Source organism: Pempheris klunzingeri, chromosome 15 (genome assembly GCF_042242105.1).
Source record: "Pempheris klunzingeri isolate RE-2024b chromosome 15, fPemKlu1.hap1, whole genome shotgun sequence".
In the NCBI taxonomy this organism is placed as follows: domain Eukaryota; kingdom Metazoa; phylum Chordata; class Actinopteri; order Acropomatiformes; family Pempheridae; genus Pempheris; species Pempheris klunzingeri.
This window is the reverse complement of record NC_092026.1, coordinates 4,583,825-4,606,337: the sequence shown is the minus strand read 5'-3', so window position 1 is coordinate 4,606,337 and position 22,513 is coordinate 4,583,825. Positions and strand designations below refer to the sequence as shown.

The window sequence follows — 22,513 nt, the reverse complement described above, 5'->3', positions numbered from 1 at the left end:
AGTGTAGCAGAGATCCTCTACAAAGGCAATTAATTTGGAACAAACCTGAGCTGAAGTGATCAGTTTTGTTTTCTACCGGAAGTATTCAGCAAACAGAAAGCCAGAGGTGCTGGTCATAACAATGGGGATCAATAAACTGGCAGATTTGATCCGCGCAGATGCTCCTGGTGCTATTTCTCATAAGGATATCAGTGACTACGCAGGTAATGTCCCTCCACTTGCATCGGGCTCTTTGTTTTGTTAACACAGCTGATCTTTGTCACGTGAAACGGCGGCTGCTAATAGCTAATGTTAGCATACATTCACCTGGCTGCTAGCTTAGGTAGCTAACTGATGTTACCACTGACACCAAGCAACAAAAACTCCTTAAAAAAGTCACTTCACTGAGACATTCAGCTGAAAAGAAAGTGTAGAGATATTATCAGTAAGTAGGCACTAAAGTACAGTGATGGAAACTAACTTAACGACATTTACTTGAGTACTTGAGTATTTCCGTTTCTAGCTGTTAACTTTATGTTACACTCACAGAGAAACACTGTTTATGAAGGTTTTACACACAAAACATGATTATCTTTGGATGAGGGAGACCACTCTTGTTTTAAACTTGGTAAAACTGATCTATTACAACATTAAAATGCTGTTTGTAAGTTCATGCATCGATAATAACACTCAAATATTATTTATAGGATGAAAGAAAGCTCCTCAGCATGATGGGAAACAAACAACATTTTGACTACAAGTCTTTAGCTTATAATGAAGTAGTTTTACACTTGTATTACTACTTTTAGTTGAGTAATAGATGTGAATTATTAACATAAAAAGTATTAAATTATGTTAACTGGTTCAACTAAATCTGTTCATTTCTTCCTTTACAGGAGTCAAATGAAAGTACACAGCCTCAGTGACTGAGGATTAAGATAAAACTCATAATGATTTCATGTGATTTGAATACAGGTCTGCATTACTGACAGTGTATTAATAATATCAGGTAGAGACCTGAAGATACAAGGTATTTAGAAATCTATTTGCAGCCAGGTGCATTAAGTATTATATTATTTATGTAGTGGACATGGATATTTTGAATACTGTACTTGAATCAATGGAATCGGATCGATTTTACCTAAGAGTGGATATGATAGACAGCCAGCTATGACTACATGGAAATGGTCTTATTTGGTGCTCATGATACTGATGATGTTACACTCCACAGAAAAAGTAATCGCACTGGACACCTCTATTGTCGTGAACCAGTTCCGTGCGGCGACGCCTTCACTAAGGTGAGCTCCTTATCAGTCTCAATGTGCAGGGATTTCTATTCTCTGGCCAGTGTATTTGTGTGGAAACATCCTTTATTTGTTCTCTGTAGCCCCCTGACGGGTCTCTTCTTCCGCACGCTCACCTTCCTGGAACACGACATAAAGCCGGTCTTTGTGATTGATGGAAAGCCTCCAGGGGAGAAGACGGCTGTTGTAAGTGACGCCTTCGAGACGGTTTCTCTTGACTCAACATGATATTAAACATGCTCACAAGTCAGAGAGAGACTAATCTCAACTCCTCCCTCATTCTCATACGTGTGCACTTACGTGTGTCGATTGAAGGAAATATCAAAAACAGCAACGTTAAAGTGGATTTGATAGGCGGGTGCAAAACGGCAGAGACAACACTCACCTGTAGTGTGTCTGCCACCCATGCTGATCAAAGCTCTCGCTTATCCTGCAGCTTCAGAAGCGAGCAGAGGCAATCGGTTGGAGCAACCGCACAGGCACAGGTACAGGTACAGGTACGTCTACACACACTGATAACCACAAGCAATCTTGAGAGGTACACACTGGAAGTATTATTTGAGTTTCAAGTCTTCTTATGTGACTCTTGTGCTCCGTGCAGCTTCGTCCCAGACCAAAGACCTTCTGAAGCTTCTGGGTGTACCTGTGATCCAGGTACTAAACATAGAGAATATACTTGTTCACATTTCTTTCACTGTCTCTTTCCTTTCTGCCCACAATACACTCATTTCCATTTGTATTTCCTTCTCTATCTCTCTGTGTTATGCTTCAGGCTCCAGGGGATGCCGAGGCGACGTGCGCCTGGCTGGTGAGAGAGGGGACCGTGGACGCCGTGGCATCAGAGGACATGGACACGCTGCCGTTTGGAGGCAATATTCTCATTCGCCAGCTGAACGCCAAGAGGGACAGGTAAGAACTGTGCTCCTCATGTGTTGCTCAGAAGACTGAACTGTTTTTTTTGTGTTGTAAGTCACATTCATGCCATAGATGTTTACGTTGTTTAATGCATTAGCCCTACGAGCAGCCGTGGTTCACCCTCATGTCAGTGTACTGAGGCATGCTTGAGACTGGTTATCAGCATAGTGAACAGCATGCTGGGATGTATTTTTGCAATGGGGCTGATGCATTTAAGTGCTCTTCAGAACCTCTGACATTTAACACTGTAGGAGACGGCGTTGGATTTCTGACCCAAGTCACTGAAAAAATTAAAACCCCACGAGCTTGTGTCCTCTACGTGTGTAAATGATGTCAAAGTATTTGAGCTTTTGATAGCAGGTGGTCTTAAATATATTACATTATATGTCATCTATGCATACATATAATAGTATATACTATATTACATATGCATTGTCATCACCTGACATCATCCTGTCAGCAGCAGCTAGCTGGCCTGAGCTGTCAGATGTATTTTAAGCCACAGTACCTTTCAAAAAAAGACTAAGTAGGTGCTTCTTATTTTATCCCGCAAGTCACAGCAGCGACCTGTTGGACAAAAATGACCTGAATACAGTCCATTATTGTATATGTTATGAGGGAACTCACTTTGAATGGCAGTGGGACTCTCAAATGGGCACCGCTGATTACCTTGGAACGAGGTCAAACACTGGAAATACACCAAGGATGTTTTCCTCGGTTGTGGGTAGTTAAATCTTTTTTCATACTACCCTGCAGCGAATTATTATCCAATATTCCTGACAGGTCTCCGACTGTAGCCTCAACTAATGTTTCCCGTATCACTGCTAGTGAATTTCTAAACTGATCTAACGTTGATCTGTGCTGTTCTTCTTCTTCTTCTTCTTCACAGTGAAGTAATTGAATATTGCTTACCCAAGCTGTTAGAGAAACTTCAGATTAGTCATGAGGAGGTAAGACTGAAACTTTTTTAAAGATGCCTTTGAAAGCACAGAAAATCATAATTCATAATACCATTTATAAAAAGTACTTAATGCACTTAACTCCTCAAACTCTCCTTTTGCAATTTTCTTCCACCAGTTTGTCGACCTGTGTATTTTGCTGGGCTGTGACTACTGTGACAAGATAGGCGGTTTGGGACCTAAGAGAGCTCTGACACTGATCCAGAAGCACCGTACTATTGAGAACGTGGTTTTGCACATCAAGAGAGAGGTATTGTTTGAATTTTATTTGACTGGGACGATGCAGTTTATCACAGTTCCAGTACAGAGTTTATAGCCATTGCTAATTGTCTACTCTTGCCCCCAGCTGGGCTTTTGCATGTAAAGTGTAATTAAAATGTGCACGTGTCAGTATCATAAAACCACAGTGCACTACAGATATAGTAGTAATACAGTAAATCACACACACCACAATACACACACACACACCGAGCACCAATGGTAATTTAGAGTAGAATTTGCAAAGAAAATGGGTGCAGCTCTTGTGAGCTTTTAGCCTGCACTTAAGGTTCATTGTAAAAGACTTTATATCAGAAATCAATTTGAGTTGACAGCCCTTTATGGAGAAAGTGGATTGTCCAAACTTAAATATACGAAGTGGTATTTTATAGTTTCCATTTGCCATGCTCCATTACTCCTTCACTGTCTTGGCTTTGAATATATCTGGAAATAGTCATTTGAAAACTAATTAACCAAGTCCAAGCCTTTCTATATGCTGCTATATAAAAAAGTGTAATATGTTGCTTCCTGCTGCCCTTCAGACTCATCCTGTGCCACATTTCTGGAAGTACAAAGAAGCACGGAAGATATTCCTGGAAGCACCACAAACCGTAGCTCCTGAACTCATCTGGACTGAGCCAGACGAAGAGGCCTTGGTTGGTTTCCTCCGTCGTGCCGCATACGTCAAGTACGTACTCATGGCTGTATTTTCATTCAGATTCACGTGCTTCTCTGTGTGTTTCACAGGCAGCCGTGGTTATATTCATGTTGGTATGTTTTTTAGGGAGGACAGGATCCGTCGCAGAATGGAGAAGTTCCGTCAGATGCGGGCAAGTAAGCGAGAGGAGAGGCAAACGGAGAGGGAAGCAGGACGCAGCAGGCAGACTCGCATGGAGGATTTCTTTAGAGTTACCAGAAAGAGGAGTGAGGTAGTGTTACATAACAAAATAATTAAGCTCATTAAATTGATTCAGAACTTGATTATTTGGACAAAAAGCTGTAATGGTTGAATTAACTTTCAAACAATTTAAAACTAGCTTTGAAATGTTTGGGATCAATCATGATTTCTCCCCCTGTCTGGCACTCAGTTATGACCTCAAAAAATCACATTAGGTAGTCTTCCTCAGCAGTTTTAAATGTGGTGTGCTGATTTGTCTGAACAGTTGTCCTCCCTTTCCTCCTCTAGCTCACTGAGGCTGCAGACTCTTCAAGCAGCAACAGAAAGAGACCAAAGTTAAAATGAGGCTGCCATCATCTGCTGCCGGCTGCCTCCAACATCAAACTTGAAAAGAAGTTGTTTCCAACCTTGTCTGCCTGTGCAGAAATCTAAAAAACACTTTCATGGACAATTCTGACAGCAACTGATGCTTCAATCCTGTACTCAGGAGCAAGAGTATCATCTTTAACATCCATGTCAGCGACTTAACGGTGTTCCATTTATTTTGATTTTATCTTTTGGATCATGGGTTTTCGCAGAGGACTGAGCTCGTCTACGTGCCTTCTAGTCACTCTGACGACCTGATCTCGTCTTAACAGAATTTCCGCAACAATGCAATTCACTGAGCCGTTCTTCGGTGTATCCAGCAGTTTCCTGCAAAGCCACCAGGAAAAGCAGAGCAGGCGGTGGACGGCTATGAAAGAGAACAGTGTGATCACTGTCAGGGAGACCTTTTTCCAAGCCAAAACTGGAGACAGGGGACGTCTCATCACTAGATATTCAATGAGCACCTGTTGTGTCAAGGGTGCCAAGGCAGGGACCAAAGACTAGAATTTTAAAACATGCACTAAAGTGGGATAAAAGAGATAGTGAGATGTTAAAATCCATATCAAGATAATGTTATATTAGTTTTGTAAATACAGTAAACAAACACTACTGTATGTTTTATGTTTTGTTATTTCTCAATCATGTTGGCCTTGTTTACATTAAAATAACATGTAAATGTATTTGTGTGGTCTTCTTATATATTAAGTGTGACTGGCTGTGCAAACTGTGCAACTTTAGCTCAATTCTTCAGCTTTTTTTAGTCCAACCAAGAGAGCTGCTGTCCATTAAAACACGAGGCGTCATTCCAAACCAGCAGGGGGCGCCTGTGCCCGCCGGCCCGGCCTGGCTCTCACCGGCTCCCGTGTAGAAGAAGTAGTTTGTCAGTCGCCCAGTCTCCCTGCTAGACCTCCCAGCAAGGTGTCCGCCCGGCCGCCGCCGCGACGCCGTCACACGCGACCAGCCTGCCCCGAAGACACCCTCCCCGCCCCGGGTCCGCTCTCCCAGCCTCTCCCAGCCCCGCTGCTTTTTTTCGGCCATGGCGACGAGCGCGAAGCGAAAGCAGGAGGAGACTCATCTGAAGATGCTCCGGGAAATGACTAGCCTGCCCGCGAATAGGAAATGCTTCGACTGCGACCAGCGCGGCCCGACCTATGTCAACATGACAGTGGGCTCCTTCGTCTGCACCACCTGCTCCGGGATCCTGTGAGTTTCCCTCTTGGGCCAAAGTCTCACCTCGCTGGTTTACCGGTTAGGACGAGCCGCCGCTGTCGGTGCTCCACTGACTTGGTGGTACCGTTAGCCGGCTAGCTAGCGTTAAAGCCCGGACAGGTAACGCTGATGCTACCCTCGGCTCTGCCCGAGGCCGCTGGGCCGGGCCGGCTGGAGTTTGGGTTGTTTACAGCAGAGAACCCGCTGAGTGTGAGAACATGTGGGGGTAATAGATGGATGTAGGCTGAGGGTGAGGGTGAGGGTGAGGGTGGTGTCGGTCACCTATTGCCTGGGTGGTTCAGGTTAGAGCCCAGAACCTCTGGATCTCATAACTAACTCTAAACCCAAAGGCAAATATTTGAGCCCCCTGTTTAAAACCAAAACACCACCTTGGGAAAAACACACACACACACACACACACACACACACACACACACACACACACACACACACACACCTGGGTCCTCATCAGACCAACAGTTGTTCCTTATTTTGTTGTTTGTTGTTATGAAATCCTCACCAGGATCCAGGCAGTGAACCTTATTTGTGCAACATCTTAGCTGTCCACGCCCAATTAGTTACTCATCTAGAGGCAAACACTTCTGCTAGTCTCACTGTCAGTATGTTGTTTTTCTTGTCAGCTAAGGTGCCAGTGTGTAGCAGCTGTATGGAAAGTATTTATTATTTAACCTTGTGTGTGTGTGTGTGTGTGTGTGTGTGTGTGTGTGTGTGTGTGTCTACAGGCTGTATTCTGTGTTAGATCATATACAGCATGTTATTCCTCACAGCTGTATGAGTCTGTCCATATTCAAAAGTGAAATTGCTGACTGACTAACTCACAGCAGAATAATTCGTCAGTATAACGAATGATTTGATTACACAGTACATTCACCCTGTTGACGTCAGTATTAATAGAGACGGTCTGAAGCCTTGAGTCTATGACGATAGGTCGGAATCAGCATTACACATCTGGACGAAGCGGTTTGTCCTCATTCTTCTTTGCGCCAACTTCAAAACTCTGTGAACTCCTGCCATATAAGTCAGGTTTGGATGGAGGTCTGGACTCCCACTTGGCCACACCAGCACATTAACATTGTTGGTTCTCAGCCATCACTGTTGCAGACTGGATCAGGTTTTCCTCCAGGATGTGTGTTGACTATCTGACGTGGCCTGTAGCAGTATGATGCTGCCTGCAGAAGCCTTCATGGTGCTGATGGTGTGTTTTGGTCTCATTGGGCTATAAAACCTTCTTCCACTTTGTTTATGTCAAACTCTAGCTCTGATGCGACTTTATTTTTTCTTTTTTCAACAGCGGTTTTGTCTTTGTCAATCTGCCATAAAACCACAACCGGTGAAGCAACAGTTGTTGACTGCACTGTGGCTCCCATCTTTGTACTGAAAGCTCCTCCAGAGTTGCCTTTGGGCCTCTCGGTGCCCTTCCTCACTGGTGTACCTCTTGCATGGACCCCCAGATTTTGAGAACTGCCGGATCAAGGCAGACTTACAGACGTTTTAATCTTTTTCATGGTGAACCTTACTGTACTCTGAGGTGTTTGTGGATTCTTTCCTTATCAGTGACGCTGGCTCAAGGATATAAGCGTCCTTGGCTCCAACATGTGATTTGTGCTATATAAACAAGCAATAATTCAGTAACCTTATCACACATTGTTTGTAAAGCTTTTGTGTCTTCATGACCTTTTCCAGAAAGCTGAGCTACGAGCTGTTGAGTGTGTTACCACACGTCTCTAGTTCACTTGTTCACCAGTTCACCAACCATGAAACGCTTTTTGACTATCACAAACTGCAACTTCTTCTGCTGTTAAGTGTTTTGTGTTTCACATTGATACTTGCCCCTGGTCAGGCAGGAGAGATTCCAGATTTAACACTGTGATATGTATTTTTTTCTCAGTGGATCCATGTCAAAAACATATCATTTAATGTTTCAAAGCAATGAAACAGAAGTAAGTGTATTTGTTTTTACTGACACTATAGAGTATATAGCTGTGGTGGCATCTGCTCTAAGTTCCTATTGACGGTGAGCACAGTCTCGGCTATTTCCACATTTTTAAAATCAGACAGAGACAGTTAAAGCAGACAGGAAACAGGAACGACAGGGCGATGACACGCAGTAAAGGTCGCCAGCCGAAAATCAAACCAGCGATGATTGTCGTTGGCAATTGATTGCCAAGTGTTAATGCGACATGTGCTCTAACCAATCGGCTATTAAGGCCGTACCAGAGGATCATTTCTAAACAAATACACAGTCACAAACATTTCTGAATTAACTCGGGGTTCATCTTGTGACGTTAGGGAATGGAGTGAATTCTCATGTACATTCGTTGAGATTTAAACAAAACCCCACAAAGTAGCAGTAAAGTAGGATTTTAGAAATGTCTGCTCATGCTTGCATCGGTGGTTGGAGTTTTTGTTTGCTTGCTTCATGAACAAGCATTGGGTTTCATCCTGCTTCTCTTGTTCTTAAGTTAACTTATACCTCCTCCACCCACAGGCGAGGGCTGAATCCCCCACACAGAGTGAAGTCCATCTCTATGACCACATTCACACATCAGGAAATAGAGTTCCTACAGAAACACAGCAATGAGGTATCACGCACACTTCACACTTGAGACCTCAGCATTGTATTTCACATTGTTATTTTGAAGTCATTGCTACCTGGTTTGGATTCAGGAACGGCATCCTGCCATTTTTCTGAACCCTGCTTACTCAACTTTATTGGCATTCCTCTCTCCCTACTTTTCTCTCCCATTTCTCGTCATCCCCTCCCCCTTTCCTTTACTCTCTCACCTCTCTCCCGGCATTTGCCGCCACCACCCCCACCCCCACCCCAATCCCCTCCTTACCTCCCACTCTCCTCATTCCTCTGCCCCCCCTGTAGGTCTGTAAACACATCTGGTTGGGCCTCTATGACGACAGGACATCAGTCGTTCCAGATTTCCGAGAACCACAGAAAGTAAAAGAGTTCCTTCAGGAAAAATATGAAAAGAAAAGATGGTAACATAACACTTTTGGTTTTGTTTGTTTGTTTGATGAGTTTTGGATTAGTAAAACTAAAACCTACAATTCTTATATCAGTTCTTCACCCTGGGGACGCATGTTGAATAAATGGCTGAATTAAGCAATATTTTATACTTGGGTGCATACTGCTTTAAAATATGTAGCTAGAAGTGCTAAAAAGTAATTGTCAAAAGTTCTGTAGACTTGTTACTGTCAGTGTGCAGAGAGGTGCTACCTCTGCCAAAAAAACATTTCACAGTTACAGATTTGGTTAACCATATGTTTTAGTTTGACAGCATGCGCTTCATTGTGTAGGGCTCCCTACGTCTACGTGTCACTTTCTTCTTTTACTGCAGTGTTGGCGGACAGAGAGCACACAGTGCTTTAAGAATGAAGGTCCTGTTTGTTGAGATTGAGATGCTCCATCCCAATTGAATCACTCAAAGCACTAATCATAATCTTTGGTTGTATGCTCACATAGTGCCCACGTGGGACTGAATTTTAAAATGTAATTTAAAAAATGTTCTGTTTTCCCTTTTTTTGTGCCTTATTTCCTGAATGTTTAGGTATGTTCCTCCAGACCAGGCAAGGGCAGTAGTAAGTGTCCAGGCCTCTGTGTCCGGCTCCTCGGCCAGCAGCACCGGTAGCACCCCAGAGGTCCAGCCCCTCAAGACCCTGCAGCTCAATAAGACCCCGCTGCGCCAGGTAACAGAAATGTGCTCTGAGCCTCCATTTGCCCATCAGATCTCCACCTATCATGTCTTTTGGAAGTTGATTTGAGAAGTTCTAACCCTCTATTTCTCTGGCGTCTGCCCAGTCTCCAGGACTAGGTCGTTCCCAGGCTTACAGCGCTGCTCAGGAGAAGAAGTTTGACTTGCTGTCGGACCTGGGAGGAGACATCTTTGCCGCTCCACCCACTCAAACTTCCAGCTCTACCAATTTTGCCAACTTTGCACATTTTCCAAGCCAGTCGGGTAAGACAGCTTTCTCTTGAAGGTCCAAACATTTCAGTCAGACTAATAAAGACTAATGCAGATATTCAGCAGTGTGTAGCCTTTGGTTTGTTGTCATCCCATGCATTGCTCTGCCATTGTTTTTAGTTCCACATTCATTGACTGTAATTTTTCCTTGTGTATGGCCGCAGCACCTCAGGGTAATTCAAATACCAACTTTGCCAACTTTGAGGCATTTGGAAACACTGCAATTCCATCCCATCTGAGCACGTCACCCCCCTCAAAGTCCTTTTCATCAGGTACCCCCCTCCCCACCATGGTCTTTCCTCCACCCTGTCCACACCTTCACTCCCACCTCAGTATTTTTAGAAAATTATTTCTCACCCACTGTGTCCACTGGGAAAGCCCTTTCTGTATCCAGCAATTTCCTGTAGATGCTTAGGAGCATGTGGTGGCGATCAGTGCTGCTCCTGCTAAGCAACTGTTGGATAAGATTTTAAAGCTTTTTAAGCCAATGCTCAGCACAGTGAGCACTGAAGACATGCTAAGTTGTTAGCAATGTTGGAAACACTCCACTACATCCTTTCAACTTGGATTAATTTGAGCAAGACATCTGAGAAACATTGTAAAGGGAGACACCCAGTGGACATTTAGCCACATCATTTACTGATTTCTTTGTCTTTTTATTATTTGTGTGTGTGTGTGTGTGTGTGTGTGTGTGTGTGTGTGTGTGTGTGTGTGTGTGTGTGTGTGTGTGTGTGTGTGTGTGTGTGTGTGTGTGTGTGTGTGTGTGTGTGTGTGTGTCTGCGTGTCTGCGTGTCTGCGTGTCTGCGTGTCTGCGTGTGCATTTGGCATTCGATCTTTGGGTATCTTATTTTTCCCGAAAATGTTTCAAAAGGTGGAGGTGTGCCAATCCCGTCAATGTCCAGTGCCGTCCCCGCCCAGTCCCAGAGAGGGAGGCACACACAGGATCGGTACGCTGCTCTGGCTGAGCTGGACAACGAGCTCAGCTCCACTGTGTCCACGGGCAGCAATGTGCAAGGGTGAGAGACACACACACACACACACACACACACACATCCACACCCAGTGACATTGCAAAAACACTGCTAGTAAATGTTCACCAAAAACAGTTCATTTTCTACATCAGGGTTTCTCTGCATACCTGGGAAGCCTGAAAAAATACTGTATGGATACTGCATGAATTTAATTAATACAGTCTGCAGTGTGTGTTGTTGACTTATGTTGCTCATGTAGTGAAATGGTGTATTTCATCATATTACTGAGACACTATGCCTGTAGCTAAACTGCTTGTTTCAAAGAAAGACATCAGGATTTTAACCTTATCAGTCAGTCCGCTGTAAAGGTTAGTTAATGCCCGTCATGTGTACTCGTGTGTTACACACATGTAAAAACATTTAATCTGTTTTTGTATTTTTTTGGAATTTTTTTTTATATAGGAACATATTTGGACCAGTACTTGGTTCATCGCCAGCCCAGAATCCACCTGTGTTACCCAGCATGCAGCCTGGCTTTGGAGGTGGTACCAGTGATTGTTACTAATGCACACAGAAAGACGATACATTTCCACAGTGGCACATTTTCACATGTAGCTCGAGGTCTCATTTTGCAACTTTCCCCCTGCACTTCATCTAGCAGTCCCATCCACAAATCCCTTCGTTGCTGCAGCCGTTGCCCCGGAGATGGCTACCAACCCTTTCCAGACCAATGGCAGAGCTCCAGCTGCAGGTGTGTGTGTGTGTGTGCGCGCATTTCAAGTTTAGTGTATTTAATAGCATACATTCTTTAGTTAGACATTTGTGTTACTTTGATGTAACCCAGTTACATTGCCAAGTAGCTTTGTGATTTGCCAAAGTATCTAGAATTGACTCCTCCCTCTGTTTGTGTGTGTGTGTGTGTATGTATGTGTGTGTGTGTGTGTGTGTGTCTGTGCATCCGTGCACGCACGTGCTGCGTGTGTCTCGTAGCCTCGTTTGGTACTGGTTCTATGAGCATGCCTGCCGGCTTTGGGAATGCGTCTTCCTTCTGCCTCCCGACCAGTTTCAGCGGAAACTTCCAGCAGCAATTCCCCGGCCAGGCCCCCATCCCTTACTCTCAACCTGGGGCTTACCACCCTCAGTCTAATGGTTAGTGGCCTCCCACGTCCGCCTGTCCTCTGACCCTGTTCCACCTCCGCAGTACCTGTCAGTGATTTAGGTCACATGAAGCATTTTAATTGGTATGAATTATTAATCTTTACCTTCACGATGGCCCACTGCATTAAGAATTTCGCTTGCTACAACAAATTGAAAGTGTGACTTGTCAGTGGCAGCTACTGCGCAGTGATACAAGGTTGCATTCAGGGTACAAAGCTTTAGGGGTGTTCTCTGCACAAAGCTCTGGACCGGAAACACAATGAACAATTCTGTTGTCCCTCATAAGGCTCTGTTCACACCTGAATGCAACCTGACACGCTTGGCTCTCCTTTTGATTTTTTTCTCTCCCCTTTATAGTCTTACTCCCTTCTTATTTTTTTTTTTTTCGAATTAACTCTGTTTATCTTTGACTCTTAATAGCCTGCTCCAAATGGTCTGTTGATTCCACAGTTGCAGTGAAATATTATTATTATGACGCACTGCTTAAATGCTGGAGAGCAGACTGAATCTGTTGTGAATCCGTTTCCCTGTATCACCCCTAGGCCCTGCATTCCCAGTCTACGGTCAGAACAAGCCTTCCATGACGCCCTTTGGGCCGCCCATGGCTGGCCCTGGCATGTCCAATAACCCATTCATGGTGAGCATGCATTGTCTTTGTTTTCCCAACGTTTTAAAGACTTAAGTCAAGTCAGTGTTATTCATATAGCAGAAAATCTAAATCATAATCTGTGCCGTACTCCCTCTAACCTCTGACCTTTGATTCAGATAAGCCCCCCCCCCCTCAAAAACAAAAAACCTTTAATGGAGCAAAGAGGGACAAAAAGGAAGCACTGTGGAGGACTACTATTCATCACATTTGAAAAGGATAATTGAGTCACAGCAGTAATGTTTTCTGTCGATGTCTTCAATCTGAATCCTCACTCTGTCCCTTCTTTTTTTCCAGGCGGGAACCCCTGCAGGGTCGTTCCCCTCAGGGGGTTCCACCAACCCTTTCCTGTAGCACAGCTCCTCACCACCAGAGGACAGCATGCAGCACATATTCAACACACCCTTTCCATCATGCAATTAGAGGCAGTACATTTTTTAAAGACTTACATTTTTTTTTTTCATAAAGAAGTTTACAACACTATGAAGGAGTACAAAGGACTATATTGAAGACTTTGGGACTTTGTTATGGGGGAAATGTACTGTTTGGACTATATACAATACATTATATGCTTTTTATTTTTTTTGGTTATGACTGTAAGCTCTGTGCATATCATCATTTGTAATCACATGTTATGTATAACAAGGACTGAGTTAACAAGGGTGAATATACACACACCTTGTGGAAAAACCCCCCACTATAAACTATTTAAGTAGATAAAGGTATACACTTTTAAGACTATTAACAGGGTTCCATCCAAATCCATGATCTGTGGTTCGTAGCAACCACGATGATGCAGGTATTTCATTTTTAAAAGGGACTTCTTTATGTTGTTTTAGCATAATCGCTACTATTGTGGCACTGAGGTGCAAAATGACCTTTTAATAACTTACAGATCCAGATCCAAGTTGCCTATAACCAAAAACAAGTTAAGTTACAGTGACATCCCAAGCAGGTGGGTGGGACAGACCGTCCATCCTGGGCAGGTTGTCATCCTTTTGAATATTGCCAATATCTGTGAAATTGTGGAAAAAAGAGTTGAGGTAAATTTTTGGTTGAACCTAAAGGCAGCTCCTTGAATATGAGGCCAGCAGAGACTTCAGATGCACAATGGAGGAAAAACAAGAAGTGCAGGCGTTGTAGGATGTGTATTGTTACCCTACCTATTGTATAAAACATTGGTAAACGTACTCAGTAACCTCTCTCCTGCTGGTTGAACAAGTCAGAGGAGCAATTCTCAGATATTCACTATATTTTCTGAATATGGGAAAGACGGAAGGAAAGACTGTTAAAGCTTCGGGGTTGTGGGCGTCACCCAAATTGGGTTACCTCAGAACAGGTGGAGTAGTTATTCACATGGTTGCAGAAGACTAGTCCTCTTGATGGGGAATGACAGGTTTACCAGACCCTGCCTAGGCAAAAACAACACATGACATCAAGATATTTAAGAAATGTTAGCTGTGTTGTATTTCACCACACTCCCTGGACACCTGTCTTCTTCTTTGCCTTCCGATTTAAAAAGCTTTTGGAGTGAAGCTGCTTTAAAATAACACATCGGGGGAAGAGCAGAGTAATTTTAGGGATTATATTGTCACTGGAGGGGGGTCTCAACTGTGCCACCAATGACTAACAATGAATTTGTGTTTCTTGTCTTTACAAGAATAGGTAAGTAGCCTAAATGTGTACATATATAAATATATGTATAAATAAATTAAAAGATTTTTAACTACACTTTTTTTTTTTTTTTTTTTTGAGTTTGTGTTACTATCTGTTTTAATAGACTTGCCGGTTTGTCATGGACACCCAGCTCAAAGGAATGGAGACTAATGCAGCAGCTGTGTAATTGATCCTGACTTTGAGAGGGTTATAAAACAAGATGGCAGGTGTTTACTAATATATTGACCATTTAATCTCCATCAATGAAACCCAAACACACGCAGAATATGCCTCAACTCAACGAAACAAACTTCAGCCAAGTGTAGCAATAAACAACTTGAGTGGATGAGTCTGTTTTTAGAAGTTTATTGTGGTTAGTAAGAAGCTAAATGCTAACTTTTGTTTTTAAACTTTAACTTGAAACTCAACGTCTTCCTCTACTGAGAGGGCGCCGTTGCCATGACAACCCCGACACGTTGACATGGCGTCCCTGTTGACGGACCCGCTGTTTGAAACCTCTGGACGGGCTCCTCCGCCCAACAAGAGCTTCTACCATTTTTCAGTCACCAGGTCGGATGTAAGTATGAACATTTCTCGCTCACCCAGGCACACTGCTGCCTAATAAGCACGGTGCGGCTAATTAAGGGTAACTCTCTCAACGGTGCTAGCTTACACGGCCGAACATTAACGTTAACGGAAGTTAGCTAAACTCACCACAACCCCGGAGCTCTAACTAAATCTGTGCTGTGTTGAATATTTAGCTTTTAAATGATCCACATTAACTTAAGAAGTGCATCTCATTTGTTCACTGTGGGCTGTGTGAAAATAAACTGAACTGTAGTGTTGAGGGTTAAACAAAAAGAAGAAAGCTAAGCTAACTGTGTGTGTTACTAAAATGTTTGTAACACCGTGGTCATTTCCAGGTGATATGGAGATGGTGGAAGATTTCTCTGAGAACTGTAGACAGGTACTCCAAGCCTGGGGAGCTCAGAGAGTCTCACCAGGACTTCTTGGATGACACCTTGCTGCAGAGTAAGGACTCCAACATTTAGTGTTAAGAGTGTGTTCAACTCATCACACAAATGTTTGCATGTTAACCTCTCAGCCATTTGATTTGGCTTCTGCCTGTAGCTCAGGTGAGAGAGCAGGGGGCAATGAAACGTTTCAGATGCAGCTTTTGACAGGTCATTGCAGCAAATGCACAGGTGTAAATAATATAATGAACGATGGATCAGTTCCATTTAGTTGCCTGAGGGTGTTGGCACTGTGCATGCTGGCTCACTGCCATGGATGACATGGAACCAGTCGTTATTAGTAACACCTTAGCACAATCAAGTCAAAATGTCTGCTGTGAAAAAGGCATATCAGTGAATTTGTGGTGCCTGGTGAAAACAATAGACTTTTTTCATGGCAAATATTTTAACTTGTCATAGCAGGAAAAGCTCAGATGAAACAAAGTGAGCCATCGTTAACCGTTTGCCTTCTTCACAGTAGACATTGTGACGTGTCAACGTAAGAGACATGCAGGTGTCACAAATAAAATTAACAATGGCTCTTCCCCAGGAAGCAGTGACAGTGAGGCAGCATGCTCAATGCCAGCACCCTGAAACTAAAGCAGCTAAATGGAATTCAGCCATCATTCAATTAATTATTTACACCTGCGCTTTTCCTACTGTGACATGTCAAAATCTCTTCCTTGAAAAAAGAGTAGATGAATCAGTTCTGTTAAGTGTCCCTGGTAGCCATGCCAGTGAGCCAGCATGCACAGTACCAGGACCCTGGACCTAGCTCACCTAAATGGAATGCAGTTGTTTTTAATGTCATCAGTTATACCTCAGCTTTTCTTGCCATGATGTGCCAAATGTCTGCAGTAGAAAAGGTTTGTCACAGGTTTGTGTCTATTTTGCAATGTTAAAAAGAGGACATGCACCCTGTCAATCTTGCTTAAATAATTAATATTTTTAAATTAGGGCTGCGCCTGTAAGTTCTAAGTTTCTTTGTTGTGTCTAATGAATATTTCATGTGAAAATAAACTGACCACTTGAATGTGAGTGACGGCTAAAGCAATGGGCTTCTTCCTAGGTGAGGTCAGTATGGTTTTCGGCCGTCACATCTTGCAGTACACCAAGGCTTTGTGTGAAGGCCAGTATGATTATCTGGAGCATCTGTCTGACTCCTTACTTCTGCGAATAATAAATTATCTCGAACTAGAGGACGTGGGTCAGCTTGGACGAACATCACGCAGGTTCAGGCAGGTGAGTTTCAGAGACACAAACTGAACAAAATAAACTGTATCCTGCGACCAGAAACATCAAGCCTATTATGTCACATTGTCTTGTGTGAATACATTATTACAAATTGTCTGTTAATAAATCAAGTGATTTTTTTATTCTTAGATTGTTTTAATAAATTGGAAAATATCAGCTCATATTTTTACTGTAATGTTCCTCATACTTTTCTCTTCTGCTCCTCAGCTATGTGGGTCAGAGGAGTTTTGGGAGCGTGCAGTGCGGCGACACTGCAACACAGTTTCAGATGAGGTGGTGTCTCTGGCGCTTGAGGTGGGTTGGCGCGGTATCTTCTTCACCAGCAAGCTTCAGCTGCAGAAGTTAATCAGCCGCAGGAGGCTGAAGACCGAGGAGCGACAGGAAAGACAGGTCTCTGACCCAGATACAAAGGCAGAGGAATCTCCTGATGACAGCTCAGAAACGGACCAGACATCCGGTTCTGAGAAAGAATCTCACCCTGGCATTATCCCCGATCTAAGCCTTGGCACTGTCACTGGCACTGGCTTTGACACCAGCTCTTGCTGTGATGTTGACCCTGGAGCAGAGGCTGGCTCTGGTTCCAGCGTGCCTGTGCCTGGCCAATTGTTGGAGGACATTAAGCACTATGTGGTGGAAACGGTGGTTCAGAACAGTGCACTGAGCAATAGTAGAGGAGACTGCAGAGCAGAGCCTGACTCGGAGTCGATCCTTTTGTCAAATGTTGCGTAGGTCCTGTGTCAGGATCACTGTAATACTGATATGATGCCATTTAAATACATTCCTCATCCTGAAATGAGCTGTGCATTGGTTATCTGAAGAATGCTATCTTCTATTTGTCAAGATATTTGGGTAGATTATTAGTATTTTCCATTGTGCCATGACTTATTTGACTTATTGTACATTAATATCACCAACTAAAACATTGTATTATACAGTAATCTACAAGTTGTTTGTAAATTGTCAATTTAATCTAGATTTAATATACAATATGCAATTCTATTGTCTGTGGCCTGTCATTGTTGAACTACTTCTCATTAAAACCTCAGTAACTTAAGGATGAGACTCAGTTTAAGCCTGGTAAGTAATGGAAAGGTGTCTAGATGATATTGCATGCTTATTAACAAATCAGTGTGACACTTCACTTTAATTGGGTGGCTATGCTTATCCAATATGTATGAACTGTAATAAGTTATTGTTTTTGTGCCATTTGGCAGTTCGTTAAGAAAGTGAGTCAGTATGCAGATTCACAAATATAACACTGGGTCATTAGTAATATTATCTTTATTCAGAGTGATTCAGGAACTGCTATGTACTGCTTAGCAGTTATTCCTCACTTGTTTCTTATTCACTCCTGCGTGTATGTGCCTTGTTGTAAAGTTCGACCCTTTTACTCGTGCATCTTTCCATTTTAATGTCTGTTAAACAGGTCTATGTTGTACTCTTAACAAGAAGGAGCTGCTCTTACTCCCGATGTGGTATCAGCCTGGCCAGGAGATGTAATCTCCAGCTCTCCAGTCCCAAGGGAGGTTCCCTGCTTCTTTACCAGGTACCTAAGCTTCTTCATGTAGCTGCTTTTCTGGATGTCTGAAACACTCAAGGCACATAGGAATAAAGACACAAAACACTGATGCTGGAGTCAAAGATCATTATTAATTGTACAATTAGGAGACACAGGAGTCCTCGTCACAAGGAAGCCCTGAAGATGTCTCAAAGACAAAAGAGGATGTCTGTGTCACTGATTCACTCTGTGTTCACTGGCTCATTTCTCTGCACAGCTGTATTGGTGCATAAAACATGATGTGTAATTGGTGAGGAAAATAACAGTCAGTACAAAAATAAATCTAATTATTTGAGAAGTTTGTATCCCAGTAGTTAAACTCACTTGTCCTGACCAATTAAAAACTCTTCAACATGGTCCACATCGTTCTAAAAGACGGCATATTATTGATCATAAAGATTCACATAAACATTTAGTGAGCTACTGCCCAAATACAAATAAGCTTGTGTAAGTGGATTTACCTGCCACATTCATGCTACTATAGATGTACAGTATGGTATGAATGTAAGTTTACACAGTAAATGTAAGGGTGAGCGAAAATGTTTTGAAATGATCAATAATACTAAATCATAATATTACATTAATTATAATGATCAATCAAATATTATGTCAAAATATACACAATTTTCAGAACTAGTACAAAGCAGCATCCAAGATGGAAAATCTGCTTTAAGAAAATAAAATGATAGAACTGTCATTGCTATTATTTGCAGGCGTGGGTCAGTTACATTTATATCATGATCTGGATTCCTTTAAGACACAGATAAGGTCTGTGAGTTTTGATGAGATTAGGAGTGAAGTGCACACAGAGGAAAGAGTCCCCTAGGGGGCACAAGCTGCCAGTGCTAATGGTCCATCCTGTGCTCAGCTCATAACGGCATCATCGGTGTCTCTCTGTCTGCCCTCCCTTTGTCAGAGCGTCTCCAAATACGTTGCCTGGATGTTAGTTTTCTCTGTACTTGATAAGGTTTGCAACCAAATTTAAAGTCTCACAGTGATGTGTATTTTCTGAAATGCACAAAAGGGTTGATTAAAGACGTAAACAAAAGTGGACTCAGACAGTTTTCACAGCCCAGAATTAGCTGGGAAGCTGCTCTTGCAGCTGAAACCTAGATGGTTTTTGGCCGAAGACCATGAGCTTGAGACAGGTCGAGCAGGGATTAACCAGAAGTGAGTAGCAGCCACCTGTGTTACCGGCCTGCACTGAATCTACTTAAAGGGGCACTGCACCACTAATTCTGACTGTATAGTCTGTACTGAATTCCCTCTGCTCTGGGAGCTGATGAAGTCATCTGGTTGAACCATCATCAGCACCTGACCTGCTTTGCTCTAAAGGTCATATGTGAAAACAAGAGTCAGTCATCTGCCAAGCAGGTGACGACAAGGAAGAGATCCCACAATGCAGTTTTCGGCCTGTGTCTGGATCTCTTTATTGTATTCTCACCTCGTTCTATTTAATTCCCACTACATTATTGGCAATACATTATATCCATGTCCTTTTTTCGTGGAAAGCTTGAGAGAGGTCATAAGAGGATAGAGCCAGACCACGTACAGACCACGTAGCTGACCATGTGGGAGGTAGGATGAGAATGCTCTGCTCATCTTAACCTTTACTCCCTCCTCAGGCCAGGCTAATCCTCCCAAGGTTAAATGACCAGGCTGTTCAAAGATCAAACTTCAAAATCAGAAAAAGTTCCAACATCTAAAACAGAGCAGAGAAGAAAAATTGTGGAAATCTTTCTTATATATGTACAATATGTTCTCTGCGCAATTTATCAATGACTGTCTTAATCTCTCCACTGCATCACTAAATCCCATATTTCTTTTCATAGCCGCTTGTTTGAGGCTGGTGGCATACGCAGTTTTTGAATGAATGCATTTGAATCGTTTGTGTTGGTCTGTCAGTGACAGTTACACGGCTCAGCGGGGATCTTCTGTAGAGTAAAAGGGAAACCTAGAGTGACTCGTGAGCTCTCGGCTTACAGCTCCTGCAGCCTTCCTTGACCTGGTAAAAGATGCAACCCGCGGCCTCTTTTCATCCACTCAGGAGGCTTAAGTGCTTTACTGACACTATGATCCATTTACGACATGATTGACATTTGACATATTTGATATTTATGGCATGTGTTTTTCACTGGAATTATGCTTCTTTGTTTGTAGAATTTAAAATTAAAGTGTGATGAAATATCAGTAAATAAGAGCTAAGTTGAATTAGCGTTTTTGATCAGTGTTACATCACTGTGCCGATATTTTTTTTTTCCTCTTGGGACAAATCCAGCCTAAATCAACATTTTGCTGAGGAGATTGTGATTGTGATTTCAGTGACTGCTGTGATCTTTTTTTCTAAAACCTTTTTACCCTCTTCCACACTGGTTGCTCTGTGTAGGTGTCTTCATGGCCTTTTGTAAGTCAAAAGGTCTGAGTCTGCAGCTCTCTGAGGGCAAGCAAAGCCTTTGATCTTGTAGGGAACCGACAGCTTGAGACCATTTGAGAAAGGATTAGCTAATATTATCCAAGGTTTATCTTACTGAAGTAGCCCACATCACCATACCTGTAGCCAAGGTTTACTGCCAGAATCAACAAAAGGCAGAAAAATGCCAATTTATTTCATGTGTAAAACTGAAGACCACCTGTCTAGTTTGAGTAAAGAGCTGCGACAGTTATGCAAATGTTGACTTAATACATAAAGTATGTCCATGCAGTATTCTATAATATATCTTTATGTAGTCTAATACCAGAATTGTGAAAATATGAGACTGGCACACAAAGCTTATGTATGTTTTAGCTCAGTCAGGAAAAATTAGTTTCCCTACATTTTTTTTTTCTGGCTTTGTTCTGTGTCTGTAGTATCACTGTGGATATCACAGATCCTCAGTTTAACCTCAGTCACATGATTAAGGTCGAACTCTTCTGGCTTTTAATAAACCAGCTTGTAGAAAAAAGCTCTGGTGCCACAGTAATCTGACCCTCTGTTGCCCCTGTAACACCAAAGCAGGTCGAGAGCCAGTTTAGAGCGGCAGCCAAATCTAGGAACCAGTTCCTTGTGTTTCAACAGCAAAAATGCCGTCAAACAGAAACTTTGTGGCTGCGAATAAAAAGAAAAAAAACAGTGTCAGCATGGATGTAAAATTCAAACAGCAGAAGTCAGACTTCCTCCTCGCACTGTAGGCTTGCAAACCAGGAACAACACTTGTAAAGACATGATGGAGTCTACCATTGTTGTGCTGTTTTTGAAATTAGCACTGGTGTTGCTGGGAAAACGTAGTCATATACAGTGACGTAAGGACGTGGTTCTCCAGCTGGATCTTAGACAGTTTGCAGACTGACAGTAGCACCAGCACAGAACCAGAACAAGGTGCATTGCTGGTGGAAAAGGGTTACGAGTCTCTGTGCTGACTCTTGATTTTAACAACCAGTGCAACACTGTTACCTGTCGTTTGAAAGATATGTACAGCAGAAATAGGGAAAGTTGTCAACTTGCTTTTTTTTTTTTTTTACAATGTTGTACAGTTGCTCAGTGGCTGAAAGAAGCAGAATAGATATGCTTGATGTTGAGGACTAAAGTTGCACTAAAATTGTAAATGCAACCAGGAAAGCTCATTCAGCACAAACATATTACACTGATTGATCCAACAGTTTGACAGATTAGCTGTAGACAGATAGATACAAGCAGGCACACATGACCATATGATCATTGGTCTGCCAGTGCTTTTGATGATGCATAACAAATACACAAAAATTGACGGAATACAATAAAGCTCATAAAGCTCACATTTAATCTTCCATTTTCTTCAATTGAATATTAGTTGACCAACATTTAAAAGGATTCCCTGGATATGTCCAGTTTAACTCCACATGCTAAAATGCGCAACTGGATTAAAGTGGAAGTAGCCAGTTTTGCAAAGACAATGAGATTACTTTGAAATACAGCCAGTTACCAAATACAAATGACATTTTTGTCATTAGTAACGTAATCCTTTGGATTATGAAAAATGGAATCCTATCTGAATACTTCTGGCAAGCACTGAAAATATTTCTCCTCATACTAAAATAATGGGTGCAGCCATAAAAAATGAGATTCTTTCTGGTTTCACATCTCACCTCAACATTAACAATGCAAATAACTGCATTTTGCATATTCAGTATTTACTGATAAATCAAATTACCCTTACAAAAACAGTACTGGCACAAACCACAAGGATGAGGGTAAATTATGGGAATGAAAGAGCATGAGGGCAGAAAAAGAAGCAGACAGATTAGGAGTAAGCTCTCTGTAGTACCTGCTCTGTTTAGACTGGAAGGAGGGAAGAAGATGAGGATGCAGGGGGATATTCTGCTATAGCTCAGAGCCATGGTTTACTATATTGACTGCAT

General features: G+C 42.5%; 3 protein-coding genes across 6 annotated transcripts; all 3 read left to right on the top strand.

Annotated features, from left to right (window-relative positions):
* Positions 1–16: 16 nt before the first annotated feature.
* Positions 17–5,402, top strand: LOC139214528 (probable flap endonuclease 1 homolog). 2 transcript variants are annotated; one of them, XR_011585460.1, is made up of 11 exons: positions 17–203; positions 1,211–1,277; positions 1,367–1,469; positions 1,720–1,780; positions 1,885–1,937; positions 2,056–2,192; positions 3,088–3,148; positions 3,276–3,407; positions 3,958–4,071; positions 4,200–4,344; positions 4,602–5,402. XR_011585460.1 is itself a non-coding variant. In XM_070845404.1 (11 exons), the coding sequence occupies exons 1-11, from the start codon at positions 122–124 to the stop codon at positions 4,656–4,658; spliced, it is 1,044 nt and encodes a 347-aa protein (XP_070701505.1). In that variant the 5' UTR covers positions 22–121; the 3' UTR covers positions 4,659–5,402. The 2 variants fall into 2 exon arrangements, 1 of the variants encoding a protein (XP_070701505.1); XM_070845404.1 differs by having other exon boundaries at positions 22–203; positions 3,958–4,103.
* A 205-nt stretch (positions 5,403–5,607) lies between these two features.
* agfg1b (ArfGAP with FG repeats 1b) lies at positions 5,608–14,375 on the top strand. Of its 3 annotated transcripts, none has more exons than XM_070845042.1 (12): positions 5,608–5,882; positions 8,398–8,491; positions 8,785–8,900; positions 9,470–9,608; positions 9,721–9,877; positions 10,048–10,155; positions 10,755–10,899; positions 11,317–11,396; positions 11,516–11,605; positions 11,845–12,003; positions 12,555–12,649; positions 12,956–14,375. In XM_070845042.1, exons 1-12 carry the CDS (start codon positions 5,716–5,718, stop codon positions 13,010–13,012), a joined length of 1,407 nt encoding a protein of 468 aa, XP_070701143.1. In that variant the 5' UTR covers positions 5,608–5,715; the 3' UTR covers positions 13,013–14,375. The 3 variants fall into 3 exon arrangements, with proteins under 3 accessions (XP_070701143.1, XP_070701142.1, XP_070701144.1); XM_070845041.1 differs by having other exon boundaries at positions 11,513–11,605; XM_070845043.1 differs by lacking the exon at positions 10,048–10,155 and having other exon boundaries at positions 11,513–11,605.
* A 420-nt stretch (positions 14,376–14,795) lies between these two features.
* On the top strand, positions 14,796–17,383 carry fbxo36b (F-box protein 36b). The gene is made up of 4 exons (XM_070845752.1): positions 14,796–14,891; positions 15,238–15,346; positions 16,397–16,569; positions 16,789–17,383. The coding sequence occupies exons 1-4, from the start codon at positions 14,796–14,798 to the stop codon at positions 17,308–17,310; spliced, it is 900 nt and encodes a 299-aa protein (XP_070701853.1). The 3' UTR covers positions 17,311–17,383.
* The last annotated feature ends 5,130 nt before the right edge of the window (positions 17,384–22,513 follow it).

Bases quoted from the DNA above. Each gene is read 5' to 3' on its own strand.
- LOC139214528 (XM_070845404.1), top strand. From the start codon at position 122: ATGGGGATCAATAAACTGGCAGATTTGATCCGCGCAGATGCTCCTGGT. The intron at 1,278-1,366 runs GTGAGCTCCTTA...TGTTCTCTGTAG, and splicing joins GCGGCGACGCCTTCACTAAG to CCCCCTGACGGGTCTCTTCT. The intron at 4,345-4,601 runs GTAGTGTTACAT...TTCCTCCTCTAG, and splicing joins TTACCAGAAAGAGGAGTGAG to CTCACTGAGGCTGCAGACTC.
- agfg1b (XM_070845041.1), top strand. From the start codon at position 5,716: ATGGCGACGAGCGCGAAGCGAAAGCAGGAGGAGACTCATCTGAAGATG. The intron at 8,492-8,784 runs GTATCACGCACA...CCCCCCCTGTAG, and splicing joins TACAGAAACACAGCAATGAG to GTCTGTAAACACATCTGGTT. The intron at 9,609-9,720 runs GTAACAGAAATG...GCGTCTGCCCAG, and splicing joins ATAAGACCCCGCTGCGCCAG to TCTCCAGGACTAGGTCGTTC.
- fbxo36b (XM_070845752.1), top strand. From the start codon at position 14,796: ATGGCGTCCCTGTTGACGGACCCGCTGTTTGAAACCTCTGGACGGGCT. The intron at 14,892-15,237 runs GTAAGTATGAAC...GGTCATTTCCAG, and splicing joins TTTCAGTCACCAGGTCGGAT to GTGATATGGAGATGGTGGAA. The intron at 15,347-16,396 runs GTAAGGACTCCA...GCTTCTTCCTAG, and splicing joins GGATGACACCTTGCTGCAGA to GTGAGGTCAGTATGGTTTTC.